At 38.1% G+C, this 15000-nt stretch overlaps 2 protein-coding genes across 3 annotated transcripts in view; one reads left to right on the top strand and one right to left on the bottom strand.

Annotated features, from left to right (window-relative positions):
• Window positions 1-4859, top strand: part of LOC138012632 (deoxyguanosine kinase-like) — a 10471-nt gene extending 5612 nt beyond the window's left edge. For both annotated transcript variants that reach the window (XM_068859458.1, XM_068859457.1), the window contains 4 exons: window positions 174-231; window positions 509-579; window positions 930-1011; window positions 3312-4859. In XM_068859458.1, the coding sequence (XP_068715559.1) occupies window positions 174-231; window positions 509-579; window positions 930-1011; window positions 3312-3407 (307 nt within the window). In that variant the 3' untranslated portion in view covers window positions 3408-4859. The remainder of the gene's footprint in view (window positions 1-173; window positions 232-508; window positions 580-929; window positions 1012-3311) is intronic.
• Window positions 4860-9151: 4292 nt separating this feature from the next.
• Window positions 9152-15000, bottom strand: part of LOC137968140 (V-type proton ATPase subunit F-like) — a 7269-nt gene continuing 1420 nt past the window's right edge. Inside the window, exons 3-5 of the mRNA XM_068814763.1 lie at window positions 13707-13789; window positions 12506-12628; window positions 9152-11785 (exon numbers count right to left, since the gene is read on the bottom strand). Coding sequence (XP_068670864.1) covers window positions 11756-11785; window positions 12506-12628; window positions 13707-13789 — 236 coding nt within the window. The 3' untranslated portion in view covers window positions 9152-11755. The remainder of the gene's footprint in view (window positions 11786-12505; window positions 12629-13706; window positions 13790-15000) is intronic.

Here is a 15000-nt window from a genome sequence, read left to right as displayed (position 1 = left end):
CCTGTTTGAGTTTTTGAGAAAAAATTGAACAGTTTTTAACGAAAGGTGACTATTTTTATCCTTTTTTTTTTTTTCATCTTTTTGCTACACTGTTAATCTTTGGATACATGTGACTCAAACAATAATTATTATGTGTTCTAAAATGTTGTTTACATGTATATATTTGTCTTTAGAGAGATTGGTTCCAGAGTCCTAGTATATGACTGGACAGACTTTGGTTACAAGTTTGAGGTCAGCTGAAATGATTGTTAAGGTGTTTTTTTTTTTAGTGTACAGTTGCTTTATTATTATTATAGTGAGAAAAAGGTTTTTTAGTTTCAGTGCCCATGTGAATACAGTTTTATACAGGCATCTACTTCATTTTTTAGCGTACTCAGTCAAAAATTTTAAGAAAAGTAATTTATGGAAAATTGAATATAATACTGCTTTTAACTAAAACAGTTAGATTTGAAACAATAATACCGTACCCAAGAACTGTGATAATATTGGGGTTTTTTCCTACAAAAAGGTGGCAGAGGACATTAAGAAAGGTCATGTTCTTGAATGGAAGAAGGAAAACAAAGACAATTTCATCAAACTGTAAGTAAGCTTTTTTACTACATGTATCTACATTTTGTACTGATTGTCAGTTAAGCATACGACATCATACATGTAGGCTTAACTGACAGTCATGCAACCAATAACATTGCAACTTCATCAACCAATCACATGACTAGAGTACATGTATTAAATACCATCTACAGTACACTTGTACTTTTTAACAGTGATGATGTTACACAAATCACATGACTCTTACAATGACTTCCACTGAGGTTGTCAAGACGTCATTTACATGTAATGTCATCCTAATCAGTCCTTGTGAGGACAACACTCACCTTGATGATTCAGTTAGTTATAATTGTTTTGTTTTGTCTTTTTTACTTTCCTAGGAGCTCCCAAAAATCGTTAATTAAGGACATGTTAACATTAAACCACACTCTTCCAGAAGCAGTTATAAGCGAGGATGAAGAGGTTTGATCAATAAATTTACAAACTTGCAGGGGCAGATCCAGGGGAGGTGAAATGGGTGAATTCTCACCCCCCCCCCCCCCTTTTTTTTCTGAGCCCCCCTTCTTGCACAGACCTCAAACACCTCAACCAGGCTTTGGTTCTATTACATTATTACAAAAATTCGCCCCCCATTTCAAAATCCTGGATCCGCGCCTGACTTGGTGTTGCTTGACATTAGTATTGATATGTACAATGTACATGTACCATGATTGTATATCCTTTGAGTAAGTCAGTTCCATTGACCAAAAAAAGTAATCTTTATTGATAATTTGTTTTACGAGACATCTGGTTTGTCTCTTCTACTGGGCAAACCTGCCCAGAGGGAAGGAGCACGAACAGGACTCGAGGTCCTATGCGAGGTGCTCCACCCTACCCTATCCAGACCAAAAAGACCACACCACAACACCGGGAACTACATGCACTACTCTTTATGAACATTGAAGGGTTGTGAGACGGGACCTCCGGCTTATCGTCCTTATCCGAAAAGACTAGAGAGTCTAACCATTTGCAGATGTAATTACAAAGGCAGCACTTTCTCCTCAGTTATTTAAAGACCCTGAGTGTTGGTCCGGCCGGAGTGAACTCACGACCTCCCATGTGACAGCCCGGTGCTCAACCAACTGAGCCACCGGTGCGCCGTAAAAGAGGATACTAAGAGGGATACTAAGTGCATGTTGTGTGGTACAGTGGAACCCCACTATAATGAACCTCGTTATCACGAGCAACATCTGCGACGACGACCCCTGCTATAGCAAATCCTGCTATAACGAAGTCCCTGCTATGACAAATAGAGTTTGATAGTCCCAACGCACAATTTATCCCGCTACAACAATAAATTTTTTTTTGTCCGGTCACTCACAGCAGTCAGTAAAAACAAGAGATCTGAGTAGAAATCACAGCTTGCCTTATTTCGGTTTTGACAAATTTGAGTACTGTACTATAACTGCAGTGTTGAATTTATGCTTCAGCATGCTAACACGTTACTTCTGAATTTAAAAGTTAATCAAAAGTGTTTTTCAATGAACTCGATGTCATGATTGTCAGCGTGTTACACTTACAGTTTACAGTATCAAATGAATAAAAATGATTTTTTTCTATGTACATTATGGAATTTTTGGTTGTTGTTCATTAAATTACCCTGCTATAACAAATGTTTTTTTTGGTACCATGGCACTTTGTTATAGCGGGGTTCCACTGTACTTACATGTATTATAAATAACTGAGTAAACATGGGGGGGTTTCATTAAGGTTTGAAACAGGGGGGCATATGGGCTTAACAGGGCCTTCCCTCCGAGGGGGGTCTGGGGGCATGGTCCACCAGACAATTTGAAATTCTTAAGTTGTAGAGATGTGTTTTCCTGCATTCTGAAGTCCAAAGCAATGTTCTTCAACCACAGAAAAATCACAGCTTCTTACAATAATGATCTGATACCAATGTCCACAAGGAAATCAATTCTTTAACGCGACACAAAAAAGTGCACTCACATCTTGGCCTTTTCTCATCTAGAGGCAATTCGGCTGGCGAAGAAATATTTGTTGGCGATTGACCACATTCTTTTCTGGGCCGCAACAGCTGAGCATGCAGATCACAAAAAGGGCAAAACTGTGTTTTGTTAGTCAATCTTTGTATTAAAAAGGAATTATTAAACCATTTAATTGTTGAGATGTTGAAAGCAGTGGGGCAAAGTCATGTCCACAGCAAGTTAGTTTGCCCGGTGCCTGACCCTTAATTAATAGCGACCTTGCAGTACCTGGACGACTGCGAGTATGAATTCTCAGTTCTGAGCATGTGCTTTTAGAAAATTTTCGTTCTTTGAATCCAATGCTCACACTTTAATAGTGCAGAAAACTCATACTTGTAGTCGTTCTCATACTCCAATCTAAAGGGCGCCAATGAAACCCCTGAATATGCACACTCTGATTGGTGAAGCAGGCACTTACAATTATGTAAAGCTTGTTGTGCTTTCAAACTCAATAGAATTTTGTATGTTTTCTACATTATCACTTGAAAGAAACTACATGTATCACTTCCCTGTGACTTATGATCAGCAAAATAATGCTTTTCTTGATCATCTGACCTCCTGCATATTCTAATACCGTATTGTTGCTTCAAGTACATGTAATTTTGTTTGTACAGTCCCTTGAGCATGATCAATGCCTGATAACCGTGCTAGACAAATTTATGCCATGTTCTCTACTTCTGCAGCTGCTGTAACTTGGTATATAATATTTTCAAAGTTTTATTTTTCCTCTGTTTTTAGGAACAGCATCCCAACCAGAAGCTGAAGGCTACAAAAAGTGACAAACAATCAGAGCATTATTTATCACAGCATTTGGCTCCTCCTGTAAAGGCTTAATCTGTTATAACATTAAATAATAGTTTACTCATAACCATGATTAATTCAGAATTTCAAGAGCAAAAAAATTATGTCATACAATTGTTTTTATCTTACAATTTATCTTGATGCATCTAGTGGATCTGTACTCGATTGACTAATAGCATTTTTAATAACGCGATGTACTTGCAACCTATAGTACAACTTCGATTCGCTCAATCGCATGTCCTCTAATTTATGCTAATACATTACAATGCATTCCTTTACAAATTAATTTTGGGCTTTTAGAACCATCCTCCCTTCTATAATTTAAAAAATGAAAACTGCGTTGAGATTCTGTGTTGAGAGAATGTCTTGCAGACGGACAGTCAACCAGTAGTTTTAATTAATTTTACCGAACTGACTATTCTAAAGTTGCCATTGGTTGGCTTTTGCTTAGGAAAGGTTGACTTTTTTTAACAATTTGGATTTCACTAAGTTTTGTATCAAAATACCTGGCTAAACTTGAATATTTGTCAAAAATATGTATTTTATCTGTGATCAATATATAACTGGTGAGACTACGTTTCATCCAACATGCAGGATTGTATGTACCGGTCATAAGAATGCCAGCCAATCAACAGAATTAAGATGTGTCAGTGTGTTTTTATCCTTCTGAACTTTGGCATCACTTCTGTCTAGACTGAGTAGAGACAACATTAACAACTACACAAAAACACCAAATCAAAAAATAAAACAATCACTAATTTTACTTTCATGTTGTAAAAATGGAAAATGAGTGGGTGCCTGAAGAAGAAAGGAGACTGGACAGTGCACCTAGTGGTGACATGGAAGATCTGACAAACACAAACTCAAATGCCGGCAATGAACAGGGACAAAATTAATTGTTAGCGATTTGTAGCTTAATGTTTAATTTGGATCTTTTCATCTTAACAAGTTGTAAATACAATGTTTGTTGTTGGTGCCTATGACTTAATTTTACATTCTGTGCAAGCGTCGTATTTCTTACAGTTTCGGGAACAAGGGACCTTTTTTTACGGAATTACTTTAAGAACAATGTCCTCTTTTACCCTTAGTCTCCCAAGCGTTTCCTTAAAGATTCTACTTTGTTTAACATCAGACACTTTTGCAGGTCTTTGGGGAATTGGGTTGAGTTGATTTAGGATGGAATGAAACATTATGAGGGCAAATAACATATTTTTATTAATTATGGGACAATTGAATTATCATGAAATTTAAGCAAACCAATCATCTTCAAGTCGTGCTTTTACTTCATTTTTTATCTCCAGTATCTGAAAATCACCTCAGAGCCCTACCTGTATTTTCACAATTGAATTGCGGGAATTACTCAAGTTGAAGTTTAAAGCAGTTACTTGCCAAACTATCAGGATCACACTCTAAAAATACTCAATAGGAGAATCTCGGCTTTTTGCACCTTTGGAAGTTAAAGAATAAAATACCAGAAATTTTGACTCGTGGCATAACTTTGTTAAAATGTTATGGCAAATAGTTCAATCAAGTGAAGCTGTGGTCCTCGCAGTTATGAACGCAATTTTTGCAATTGCGTAAAGAGTCCTGAAAAATTCAGGACTTCAACGGGGTTTGAACCCGTGACCTCGCGATACCTGTGCGACGCTCTAATTAACTGAGCTATGAAGCCACTGACGTTGGGAGCTGGTCATTTGGTGCGAGGATCATAGCTTCACTTGACTTCATGTCCGCAGTTCATATATGATCCATTTCATATCTCACTCATCGTTGATTCATTCCTCACGGGAACATTAGAACCCACAAATGACCAGCTCACAACGTCAGTGGGTTCATAGCTTAGTTAGTTAGAGCGTCGCACCGGTATCCCGAGGTCACGGGTTCAAACCCCGTTGAAGTCCTGAATTTTCCAGGCTTTACGAAATTGCGTTCATAACTGCGAGGATCATAGCTTCACTTGATTTCATGTCCGCAGTTCATATATGATCCATTTCATATCTCCTTTCATCGTTAAAGAGTTCAATATTGTACTTTGTGTTTTCCCATATTGCTTATACACTGGCATCTTGAATACAGTTTCAACAGTTCAAGCGTGTATGCTTGGCAGAACTGCTGCCACAAAACTAGTTATGCAACTGTGCATTTAGTTCCAGCTCAAGCGGCGTGGGTAGTACATGTAAGCTTCCTTAATTTTCAAACAATATCCAGTTTGGGTGAATAATAGTTGCTAAATATGAGGAATTGCAGAAAATCACCAGTCTGTTGGCAGGGTTCGTGCTACTCCTTGAAAAGCCCTGGAATTTAATTTTGGACTTCAAGGGTGCTTAAAAAGCCCTTGAAAAAAAGGATTTTGTGGAAAATTGCTTGAGAACTTGAATTTTGGCGTGGGTGAAAATTGTAGAGATTGCATTATGCCAAGAGAAAATGATGATCATGCTAAGTTAAAGAGACTTCAAAAATTGACTATTGGGGAACGACTAAATGCAAAACTTAAAATGCCTGTGCGTGCACTTACAGAGCGACGCGCCTTACCGTGAATGAATAGCAACGATTCTGTATCCTGTCAGGACTTGTCGAACTTATACATTATAGCTTACCCCACTTAAGTCTCAAACCGTACGACGTCTTTGAGTCCTGTTGTGATCTTTTGTGTTGGCCTCTGACATAAATGACATTTGCGTGTGTACTCTTGACCTCAGTGTTCTCAGTCCCGATCTTTTCTAGTTTTTCCAGTCTTTCGACCTTTCTACGAGCGCTAAGTGGTTTGTTGTTATTTTACCAACCCGAAGTCGTAGTACCCCGTGCCAGACCGTGCGGCGTCATTCTTTGAATATCCGCTAGCGCCACAACTTCCACCTGCAGTGATTACCTCTCAAGATTCCCAGGTCATGAAGGAATGGGCACACATCTTTGGAGCCGCAGTTCGCCAGAGAACCCTGGCTAGAGCAGGAACTTTGCCCAATTTGTTTTTCACTGAGAGAAATTGGGCCTGGAGAAAGTTTTGGATGTTGCAGGAGATTTTCATCGTTCTTAAGGTGAAGACGGGTATGAGAGAAGTAGCAGTGAGGAGCAGAGGGAAGTCGACGGGGAGAACCAATCACAAAGCGTTTCCACTTTAGATAGGGAATCGAACTTCTTGCTAGGAAGAGTGTCTATATTAGGCCGTGCTGTTCGGTTCAATAGCAGGCTAATGTTCTGCTAAAATACTCAGTTAGCATTTTTTAATTTTTTTTGACAATTTGACGATGCATGTTTAGACAACTCTATAGATGGAGATAATATGGACCAAATCTTCCTATCTAAAGAAAAAACACGATACAGCAGAACAGGATTAGGGACCATTGAGCTAGCACCCCATCAAATGTCAGACGCACGAACTAACACACACCTTTAAATACTCAGCTAATAGTCTTTCAAAATGACACGAGGACTAGGAATGTGGAAGTGAACAATCTCTTTCTTTCACTGATACGTGGAAAGAAAACAGAGAAGCGTTTAATTAAATAAGGAAATGTAACAATCATTTCTGGTTACTTATCTGCTACCCATGGCATACACGTAGGCCTTTCATGGTCTTTTCTGTAATGTTTACTTCTATAAAGTTGCTGCGTTAATTATTATTATTTAACAAATTACTAATTAAAGCAAAAACGTCTTTGAGAAGTGGGCGGGATCCCGCGGGATTCCCATGCAAATGGGTGGAATGGCGGGATTAAAAGGAAAAATGGGCGGGAAAGCCCGCGGGATCTGAGAACCCTATTGTGAACCTTCGAGATTTGCTCCCAGCATTTCCTTCTGTTCTAATTTTGACCTGAGTACCGCAAACCCTTTGCAAGATCCTTTCCCTAATGTTGTAATAACATAATCAACAGCAACGCTCTACAGAGATTTGTTTATTTAGAATCATAAAACTGAAGCGCAAACATTATTCTGGCAATGTGTGAATATTGGCACATATGCTAAATATATTATAGTTACATTTTTAGTGCCTTTGTTAAATCTGGCAAAAATGTTTAGACTTCAGAGTTTGTCTCATTATGATAAATTGCAGCGATCTTTTGATCAATAATCGTAGTACACATATGAGTACTGCAAAGAAAAATTGCAGTTCATATGCAAAACCTAGACTAAAAAGAAAACAATTTGTTACTGGGTTGCCACGTATAGCAATCCATTCCAAATCTGTGTGGTTTTTCTCCGTTTTCTCCTCTGTCGGAAATCGAAAAAGTTGCGCCGGCAGTAGCGTCTTTCCTGTCACTCCCCTGCTAATGCGCCGATAAAATCGAAACTTCAACCCCCCCGCGGGCATTAGAATATCTTTAGTGTCCAGGGAGTGGGGAATTTGACCTTTGCCTGCGTGGGGTGGGGAAAATTGAACCGGTAGTGTCAGGTTTCAAATGATTTTTTTGGGGCGCCGAAGTTGCTAACAGCTATAAAACACGTGTTTGGACGAGATGGAAGAGTTTAAAAAAATAGATGTAGCATCATGTGAGCGATTGGCTTACAAAAATTAAAAGGTCTTCAAAAAATCTTTATTAAAGATAGGAGGAGCCGACGACGATTGTTCATTAGTAGGGTATGACAGACAAATCCGACAATAGGGTAGGGCATCTGAACACCATTTTGGCCCGAGGGGGCGGGAATTTGAACGATCCAGTCATCCAGTCTTCAAAAGTTCAAATGCCCGGGCTTTGCCCGGGGTGGGGGGATGATGGAGTTTCAAGTTGACCGGCGCATATAAGCATTGTCTTTCTGCCTAGAGACTTCTGCGCGTATCTTTGGTAGGTTTCAGAGTGTAATCGAAATGCATAGATTTTATCCGGTGGACACAGCAGAATATTCAATTAACCTACAATTGCGTCGAAATCGATGAAACGCTAATGGCGTTTTAGTGGATCTTAAATATACCCTTATGAACCCGATAAACAAGACAGGCGCTGAAAAATAAATATCTGAAGTGTTAAAAGTGAGCTGTATTTGGAATATTTTACTAACTGTGATGTTATATACAACACTGAAACCAAATGGCAAAATCTCTTGTAACTCTGGCTGGATATGGGTTTAACAAACCGCGAAACAATCGACCACCTTGAATGCATCTGTGTTTACTATTGTCTGGCTGTTTATACGGCAGCACCACGGGTGGCGGTGAAAGAACTAACCTCATTAAACTGCTATTTGCAACAGTATGCGACGTTTCTCGTTTCCTGAAACGTTCAGAAAACCTCCGAACATTAGCGTAGATACCCGAAATGTTCCAGTGAATCCCGTAGGTATTTTAATCTGCTACTGTGACGTGTCCAAAATTCGAAATTTACCACTTCTCCTCACCACCCGTACTTTGGTCGTACGTAGCGGTACACAGTGCAGCCAACAGACCGGTAGGAAGCTTATCCTTTACGCATGAACGTGATACATGCAGCAATTTCCTTGCCGGGAAATGAAAAAAAAAACTTTCTGATGAAGTGTACGTTAGTCACACCAAACGCGTATGGGAAAATAAAAAGAGTTATATAACTACTTGTTCACAGAAGTGCTACTCGGTGGCTTAACTTAAAAAAAAATTCATCATTAATCTTTTCCCCGCTACCCGTCACCCATCACTGGTGGAAAAGTGCTGCCGCTATTTATAGTATTTTGAGCTCAACTCTGCACAGTCTTTAGGTAGAGGAATAATTGAAAATGTGACAGTCAAGAATTATTTGAAAGAAAGATTGTCTATTTTGTGCTTCATTATTCAAGGCAAAGGTTCTCCAGAAAAGGATTTGATACTGAACTCCAGTGAGAAATTTATTTTGTTGCGTATCATTAATTAATTTTGACACTATTGGGTTTCTTGTTTTCACTTGACGTACGCAATGAAATAAGAAGGGTTTTTGCCTCTAATAGCAAATATGTTGTTTGTTTCACATTCAACACAAAGTGTTCCATTAAGTCTCTAGGCCTTTGCTTCCTATTTCCAATAATTAGACAAGGGTAAGGTCAGCGTTATTTTAAGCTTAGGCCATCCTCTTTTTTTTTCTCCGTTTAGCGTCGTCCGACCGACCCAAATTCTTGGCATTTTCAAAACTGAAAAAAAATTAATAAACAACGTCGTAGTTAAACCATTTTTATGTCGCACAAGAATTTCCGTAGTTGATCCTTGTTCCCAAGTTGTCTTAATTTTACAATAGATCGTTTTCACGTGACGTCACAGCGGCCATGTTGGTGTACAAGAACAATAGACGTTATCTCCTTTGGGAACCAAACTCTATTTTTATGCATATTCCATGCATACATTTTGTATTGTTTTGTAAAAAAATATGGCCGCCAAGTCACGTGAGTGAAAACCATCTATAACACCAACCACTTTTTCAACCCGACCGACCGACCCAATATCAGGAAACTCATTCGACGCTAAACGAAAAAAAAAAAAGGGATGGCCTTAGGAAAAATGCAGCTGTTTATTCTCACTTGAGGCGTAGCATTTAGGGGAAACTTTGTGATGTTAAATGTCTGTATTCTGAGACTTGAGTGGTGTTGAAGTTAGTGAGGAGAGGGAGGGGACACTTTGTGATGCTCATTGAAACTCCCAGGCATCTAAATAGGGGCATTTCTGGACATATCTGTAAAATGTTGAAGTGATTTGATCAAGTGACCAATTACATGTACAAAACCCACAGTAAATAAGGTTATCCAATACAGTTCTCCCATTTCTTGCGGGACCGGACAATCTGCGAGCCATGCGAATTTCGCATTGTAAGTCTAAGCACCCATTTCAAATAGCGTTGATAAACAGTTTTTAAATCTAAGCACCCATTTTAAAACAGTTAGCTTTTAATAACTGTGTGACTTGCACAGCTCACCATGTTGGGTGCATGACTCACTGCCATGGCTCGCACTTTGTCCTCACTCATTTCTTGCTACCTCCATAAATCCAAACTGATTAAATTAATTAATTAAGGGTGCGTTCGATTGACCCTATTCCGGAATAAGAATAGGTGGATGTAAAACGGTACATGTTTGTCTGGCATTTTGAAGCAAGAAGGATGACAAAGATATGTTTAAAATAGCATTTTAGCAATTTTAATGTGAATCTCCAAAACACGAGGGATTTCTAGCTTCTATTCCAAGTATTCCTATTCCAAAATGTGGCCAATTGAACACACCCTAATATTCCTCAAAAACCAGGTCAATGGGCCATTTCGAGTTCATGTCTGCCTCCTCTTCAAAGCGAGTCTAAGTGCGAAGTTTTTCTTATGAAAAGTAGTTTTCATTCATATATGTAAAGTAGAACTAATTACCATTACAAAAATTTCATATTTAGACTGGCTTTGAAGAGAAGACAGACATGAACTCGGAAATGGCTTATTCCTTTGTGCCTTTAAGTGAACCACAAATTTCTTTCTTTCATTCACTTTATAATGAAGTTATTAAATAATTCACTTGATGCAAATTATGGAATAATAAATTTACCTGTGTTATCATCCTTGTTTTAAACACAGCCCTCATAGAAAAAAGTTCAATGATATAATATTCTTTCCTTAATCAAAGCTGCAGTTCTATGGATTTACACCAACTTGCTCTAGATCAGCAAGTACTGTCACAAAAATTAGAGCAAGTATTTATTTCGAAATTTTGGGCATTCTTACTTGAAATATTTTCATTCACGACTAGAGCATGAAATTTGCCTTTACCATGGAAGTAAAGAACAATAGAAATGTTGATGAAACTAAAAGAGGTTTGGAAAAAATAGATTTAAGCTACTGTAATAGAAGTTTCAACCCCGGGGGGGGCTGGCCTCTCAGAACCCCTACCACTTTATAGTCTACTTTATGGCCAACTGTAGACCCCATCTTAGTCACTTTTGGCTAAATGTAATTTTAGCGACCCCAACTTAGTCACTTTCTGTTTATTCATAAACCTTACATAAAGCCTTTTAATTGTAATTTGAAAACGCAATGTAATGCGACTAGTAAATATTAAATCAACAGCGTTACAGTTCTTTCTGTAACAACTTTTTTTTATCGCAAATCTAACCAAAATTTTCTTACCCCCAAAATCCCAACAATTTGTGACCTCATTCTAGTAACTTTGTCGGGAACTTTGTTGTAAAATGCAACCCCATTATAGCCAACCCAGTCATGAAAATGCGACCCCATCCAGCCGCACATCCTCATTAGCCCATTAATAAGAAGTATCCCCCCCCGGGTTCAACTAGTGAATGATTACATTTGACATTTTGATAAGATTTGTTGCCTGTGATAATTTCACGCTTTTAAGAATTTTTTTCCAATTTAAATTAATGAAATGTGGCCATTGCCTTTATCTATTGATATTTAAGAACATGCAAAAGTTTCAACATGATCTTGTGAATTCAGCTGCAGCGAATCTCTCAGAGACTACTTGAAGTCTTCAGCACTGAAGAGCCCCTATTAATGCAAAAGATACAGAAATATGTCTAAGGTTGAATAAGCACTTCTACATGATGGAGAAAATAATATGAAATAAAAATGAAAGCCAGGTGATTAAAGCAATATCATTGTCTCTTCTAATACATGTAAGACACCTGAAGAATTTGGGGCTTCAACATTGAATTGTCCAGATACAATGTAAGAGTGAGGATCACTTCAATCTTTCGGCTATAGATAACCCACACTACAAATACACATTTCCTTCATTCATTAATGAAATCAATTCATTCTTTTCAAAGTACCACTCCCTGGAGTATCTCTCATCCAATGTTACACTTTTGAAAGTGATAGCAGAACTAAGAACTTGACTTACAGTGTACACATACAAATCTAAACTTACATGTTAGTGGAAAAGGTAAGGGAAAAGCTATTACAGCTGTAGAGAGAAAAAAAGGCCCTGTCAAGCTTTGCATCTCATTGTTATGGTTATCACCAGGGTACACTGCAAGCATTCTTAGACTCTGATTTCATCACATTATTAAAAGCCAGTCTACACAGATCCAACAGCTGATATTACAAGTGGGAACTGTCTATCCAAGCCAGGCACCACACTGTTAAAGAATGCTCTTCGTGAACAATGCCTGACTTCTTTCATCAAATTATTGTTTCCTTGTTACCTATATGTAATGCTATGTATTGTCATTGTCTTGGTAAATTTTCATACGACTCAGACTGTACCTTTGCTCTCCTTAATATGGAGTCCTTAGATGGATCATACGGATGTTCCTTGGATGGTATCTCCAAAATGGCTGGAATCGCCACGTCATAACCATCAAGAATATGACGAATCTCCTCAGCAATCTATGAATTCAAAATAAATAATAATAATAATAATTATTATTTATTTATATTACTGCTGCTGCTGCTCGAATTTCCTAACTTGAAGAACACAGTGTAGGATGTTTGTATAGTTTTACGTGATTTAAAAGGTGTGAAAGAGAGGTGGCCAATGAGGCCGTGTTTCTGTTATTCTACACATCTGCTAGCTACATGTATGTCAAGGTTACCTAAAGATTCTTGAAAAACATCTCTTAGGAAAAAACCTCACCTAGCCCAGATATTTTAGACTGTTGTTGAATAAACTTTGTGTATTAAAAATAACTTTTAGGTAAGGATTTGATTTATGAAAATCTAAAAAAAAATTAATTTTACAGAAAAATAACAACTTTGCATGGACACAATCATCTTGACCTACCATTGCTACACTCAAACCAACTTGAAACCATTGACTCCTGGGAGTGAGGCTTAATAGATTTTTTACTCTGTTCAAATTATGCCACACAATTTTAGTCATCATTGGAGGACGGTTTAGGAGTCACAGGTTAATACTATGTACTTATTGACTGAGTGGGAGGGCCGAATGGGAAAATATTTGGCCCGAGGTCATGGTGTACGGACCGAGCGCAGTGAGGTCTGTGCTCCATGACCTAAGGCCAAATATTTTCCTGTCCGGCCCTCCCACTCAGTCAATAAGCATTTTGTCATATGGGCTCTTCACACTATACATGAGCACTCAGAATATGAAGTTTGGAAAAACAGGTAACAAACATGAGCACAGAAAATTAATTTAATATGTTGTTGCATTTACTTTTCCGGCTTTAAAAAACTTGGATGTTAAAAAGCAACGAAATCATCTAAAATTGCATCACGCTGAGCAGCATGTTTTCCCAGCAGGGCCGTACGGCTTTTTCCGGCTCTGCTCGCGCTAATGTGTACAGCCCTCATACGGGCATTTTCCCAATAGTTTTACAATGAAAGTGTGCGCGGGGCCATACGTGCCATATGATAATATTCTCTATTTAAACTCCCTGCCATTTTTCTCTTTGACTTGAACAAATTACTATTATTAATTAGTGTTTCCAATGTATTTAAGACTTACATTTTGATTGATCAAGAGTATGGCAATGTCACTTCTGTTGGTAAATTGCAAGAAGGCTTCTTCAATTTCACTCACTGAAGTTTCTGTACGTAAAAAAATAAGAAGTTCATCTGTGTCCATAAAGAAAAACGTTTTTCCAAATTTAAAATACTTCTATCCTCCCTTCTATTCTACGATTTTTGAAACAATATCTGTTTAAAGGAGAACTGAAGCCAAAAATCAAGTAACTTTTTGTCACTTCATTTCAACAAGTATGCATTTTTAAACAATTTCTCATACCGGCACTTTTTTCCAACGACAAGTTGGATGCATAAAAACAAGTTTTCCAAGCGATAGTTGGCTCAAAATTTGGCTATGGTACGGAGACTCAGAACTCCCGTGCCAGTGGTTCTTTTTTAACTTTGTGACCTAGGATATGTGGAAGAACTGAAGTGCTGTGCAGTTTGAGGACCCAGTATGAGTTGACATCCTGTGTCTTTCTGAGCGAGGGTTTGCTGGAGTTGTGGAAAATTGAAGGAGAATACGAGCAAGTTCTTTCCCAGAGTGCCAGGTTGTTAAGGACGGTGCCTACTATTGTTATTGCGCATACATTCTGCGCATCTCCAGATATTCAAATTTCCTATCGGTGGTACTTACTAATGTAATGTGGATATTTTTGCACTGTTTAAATTTATGCACAGAAAGCAGAACTTAGCAAGGGCTCTTGGTATCCAAAAAGAAAATTGGGGGTAACCATGCATTTTTCAGATATAATTAAGCTTTAATTTGGAAAGGAACGCCATACATTGCTTTGTATTTTAAAGCTTTTTGCTAATATTGTTGATTAATTATCTTTGAAAAATGCGTGGTTACCCCCAATTTTCTTTTTGGATTAATAACACTTGTTGAGATCTGCTTTTCCCGCATGTTCATAAAACCGTGCAAAAATACCTTTGAATTAGTAGGCACCGTCCTTAAGTTCTCTTAAATAGTCATAGGCATTTCCACCTTCTCGAAAACTGCGGTAAGCGCAATTCGACTTGCCAATCCCTCGTCAGTGTAAACATTTTTGTACTTCAGTTATAGTATGGTTTTTTTCCCCTTTGAAGACACTTTTTGACGGACATCATGTGTAAACTTTGGCAAGTTGTCATGGTCGCACAGTGCAGCTACTCTAGGGTGATGTTTTCTGTGATGGAATGGGTGTAAACTGCAAAATTTTCGAGACCTCATTGGCTAATTTTTATTGTCAATAAGCGGACAAACACATAAATTTACAATTTATGCGATATTGATGTGATATTGGTCGCGTCAG

The sequence above is a fragment of the Montipora foliosa genome, chromosome 8, assembly GCF_036669935.1.
Source record: "Montipora foliosa isolate CH-2021 chromosome 8, ASM3666993v2, whole genome shotgun sequence".
Taxonomy (NCBI): Eukaryota; Metazoa; Cnidaria; class Anthozoa; order Scleractinia; family Acroporidae; genus Montipora; species Montipora foliosa.
This window is presented reverse-complemented; position numbering and strand designations above follow the sequence as displayed.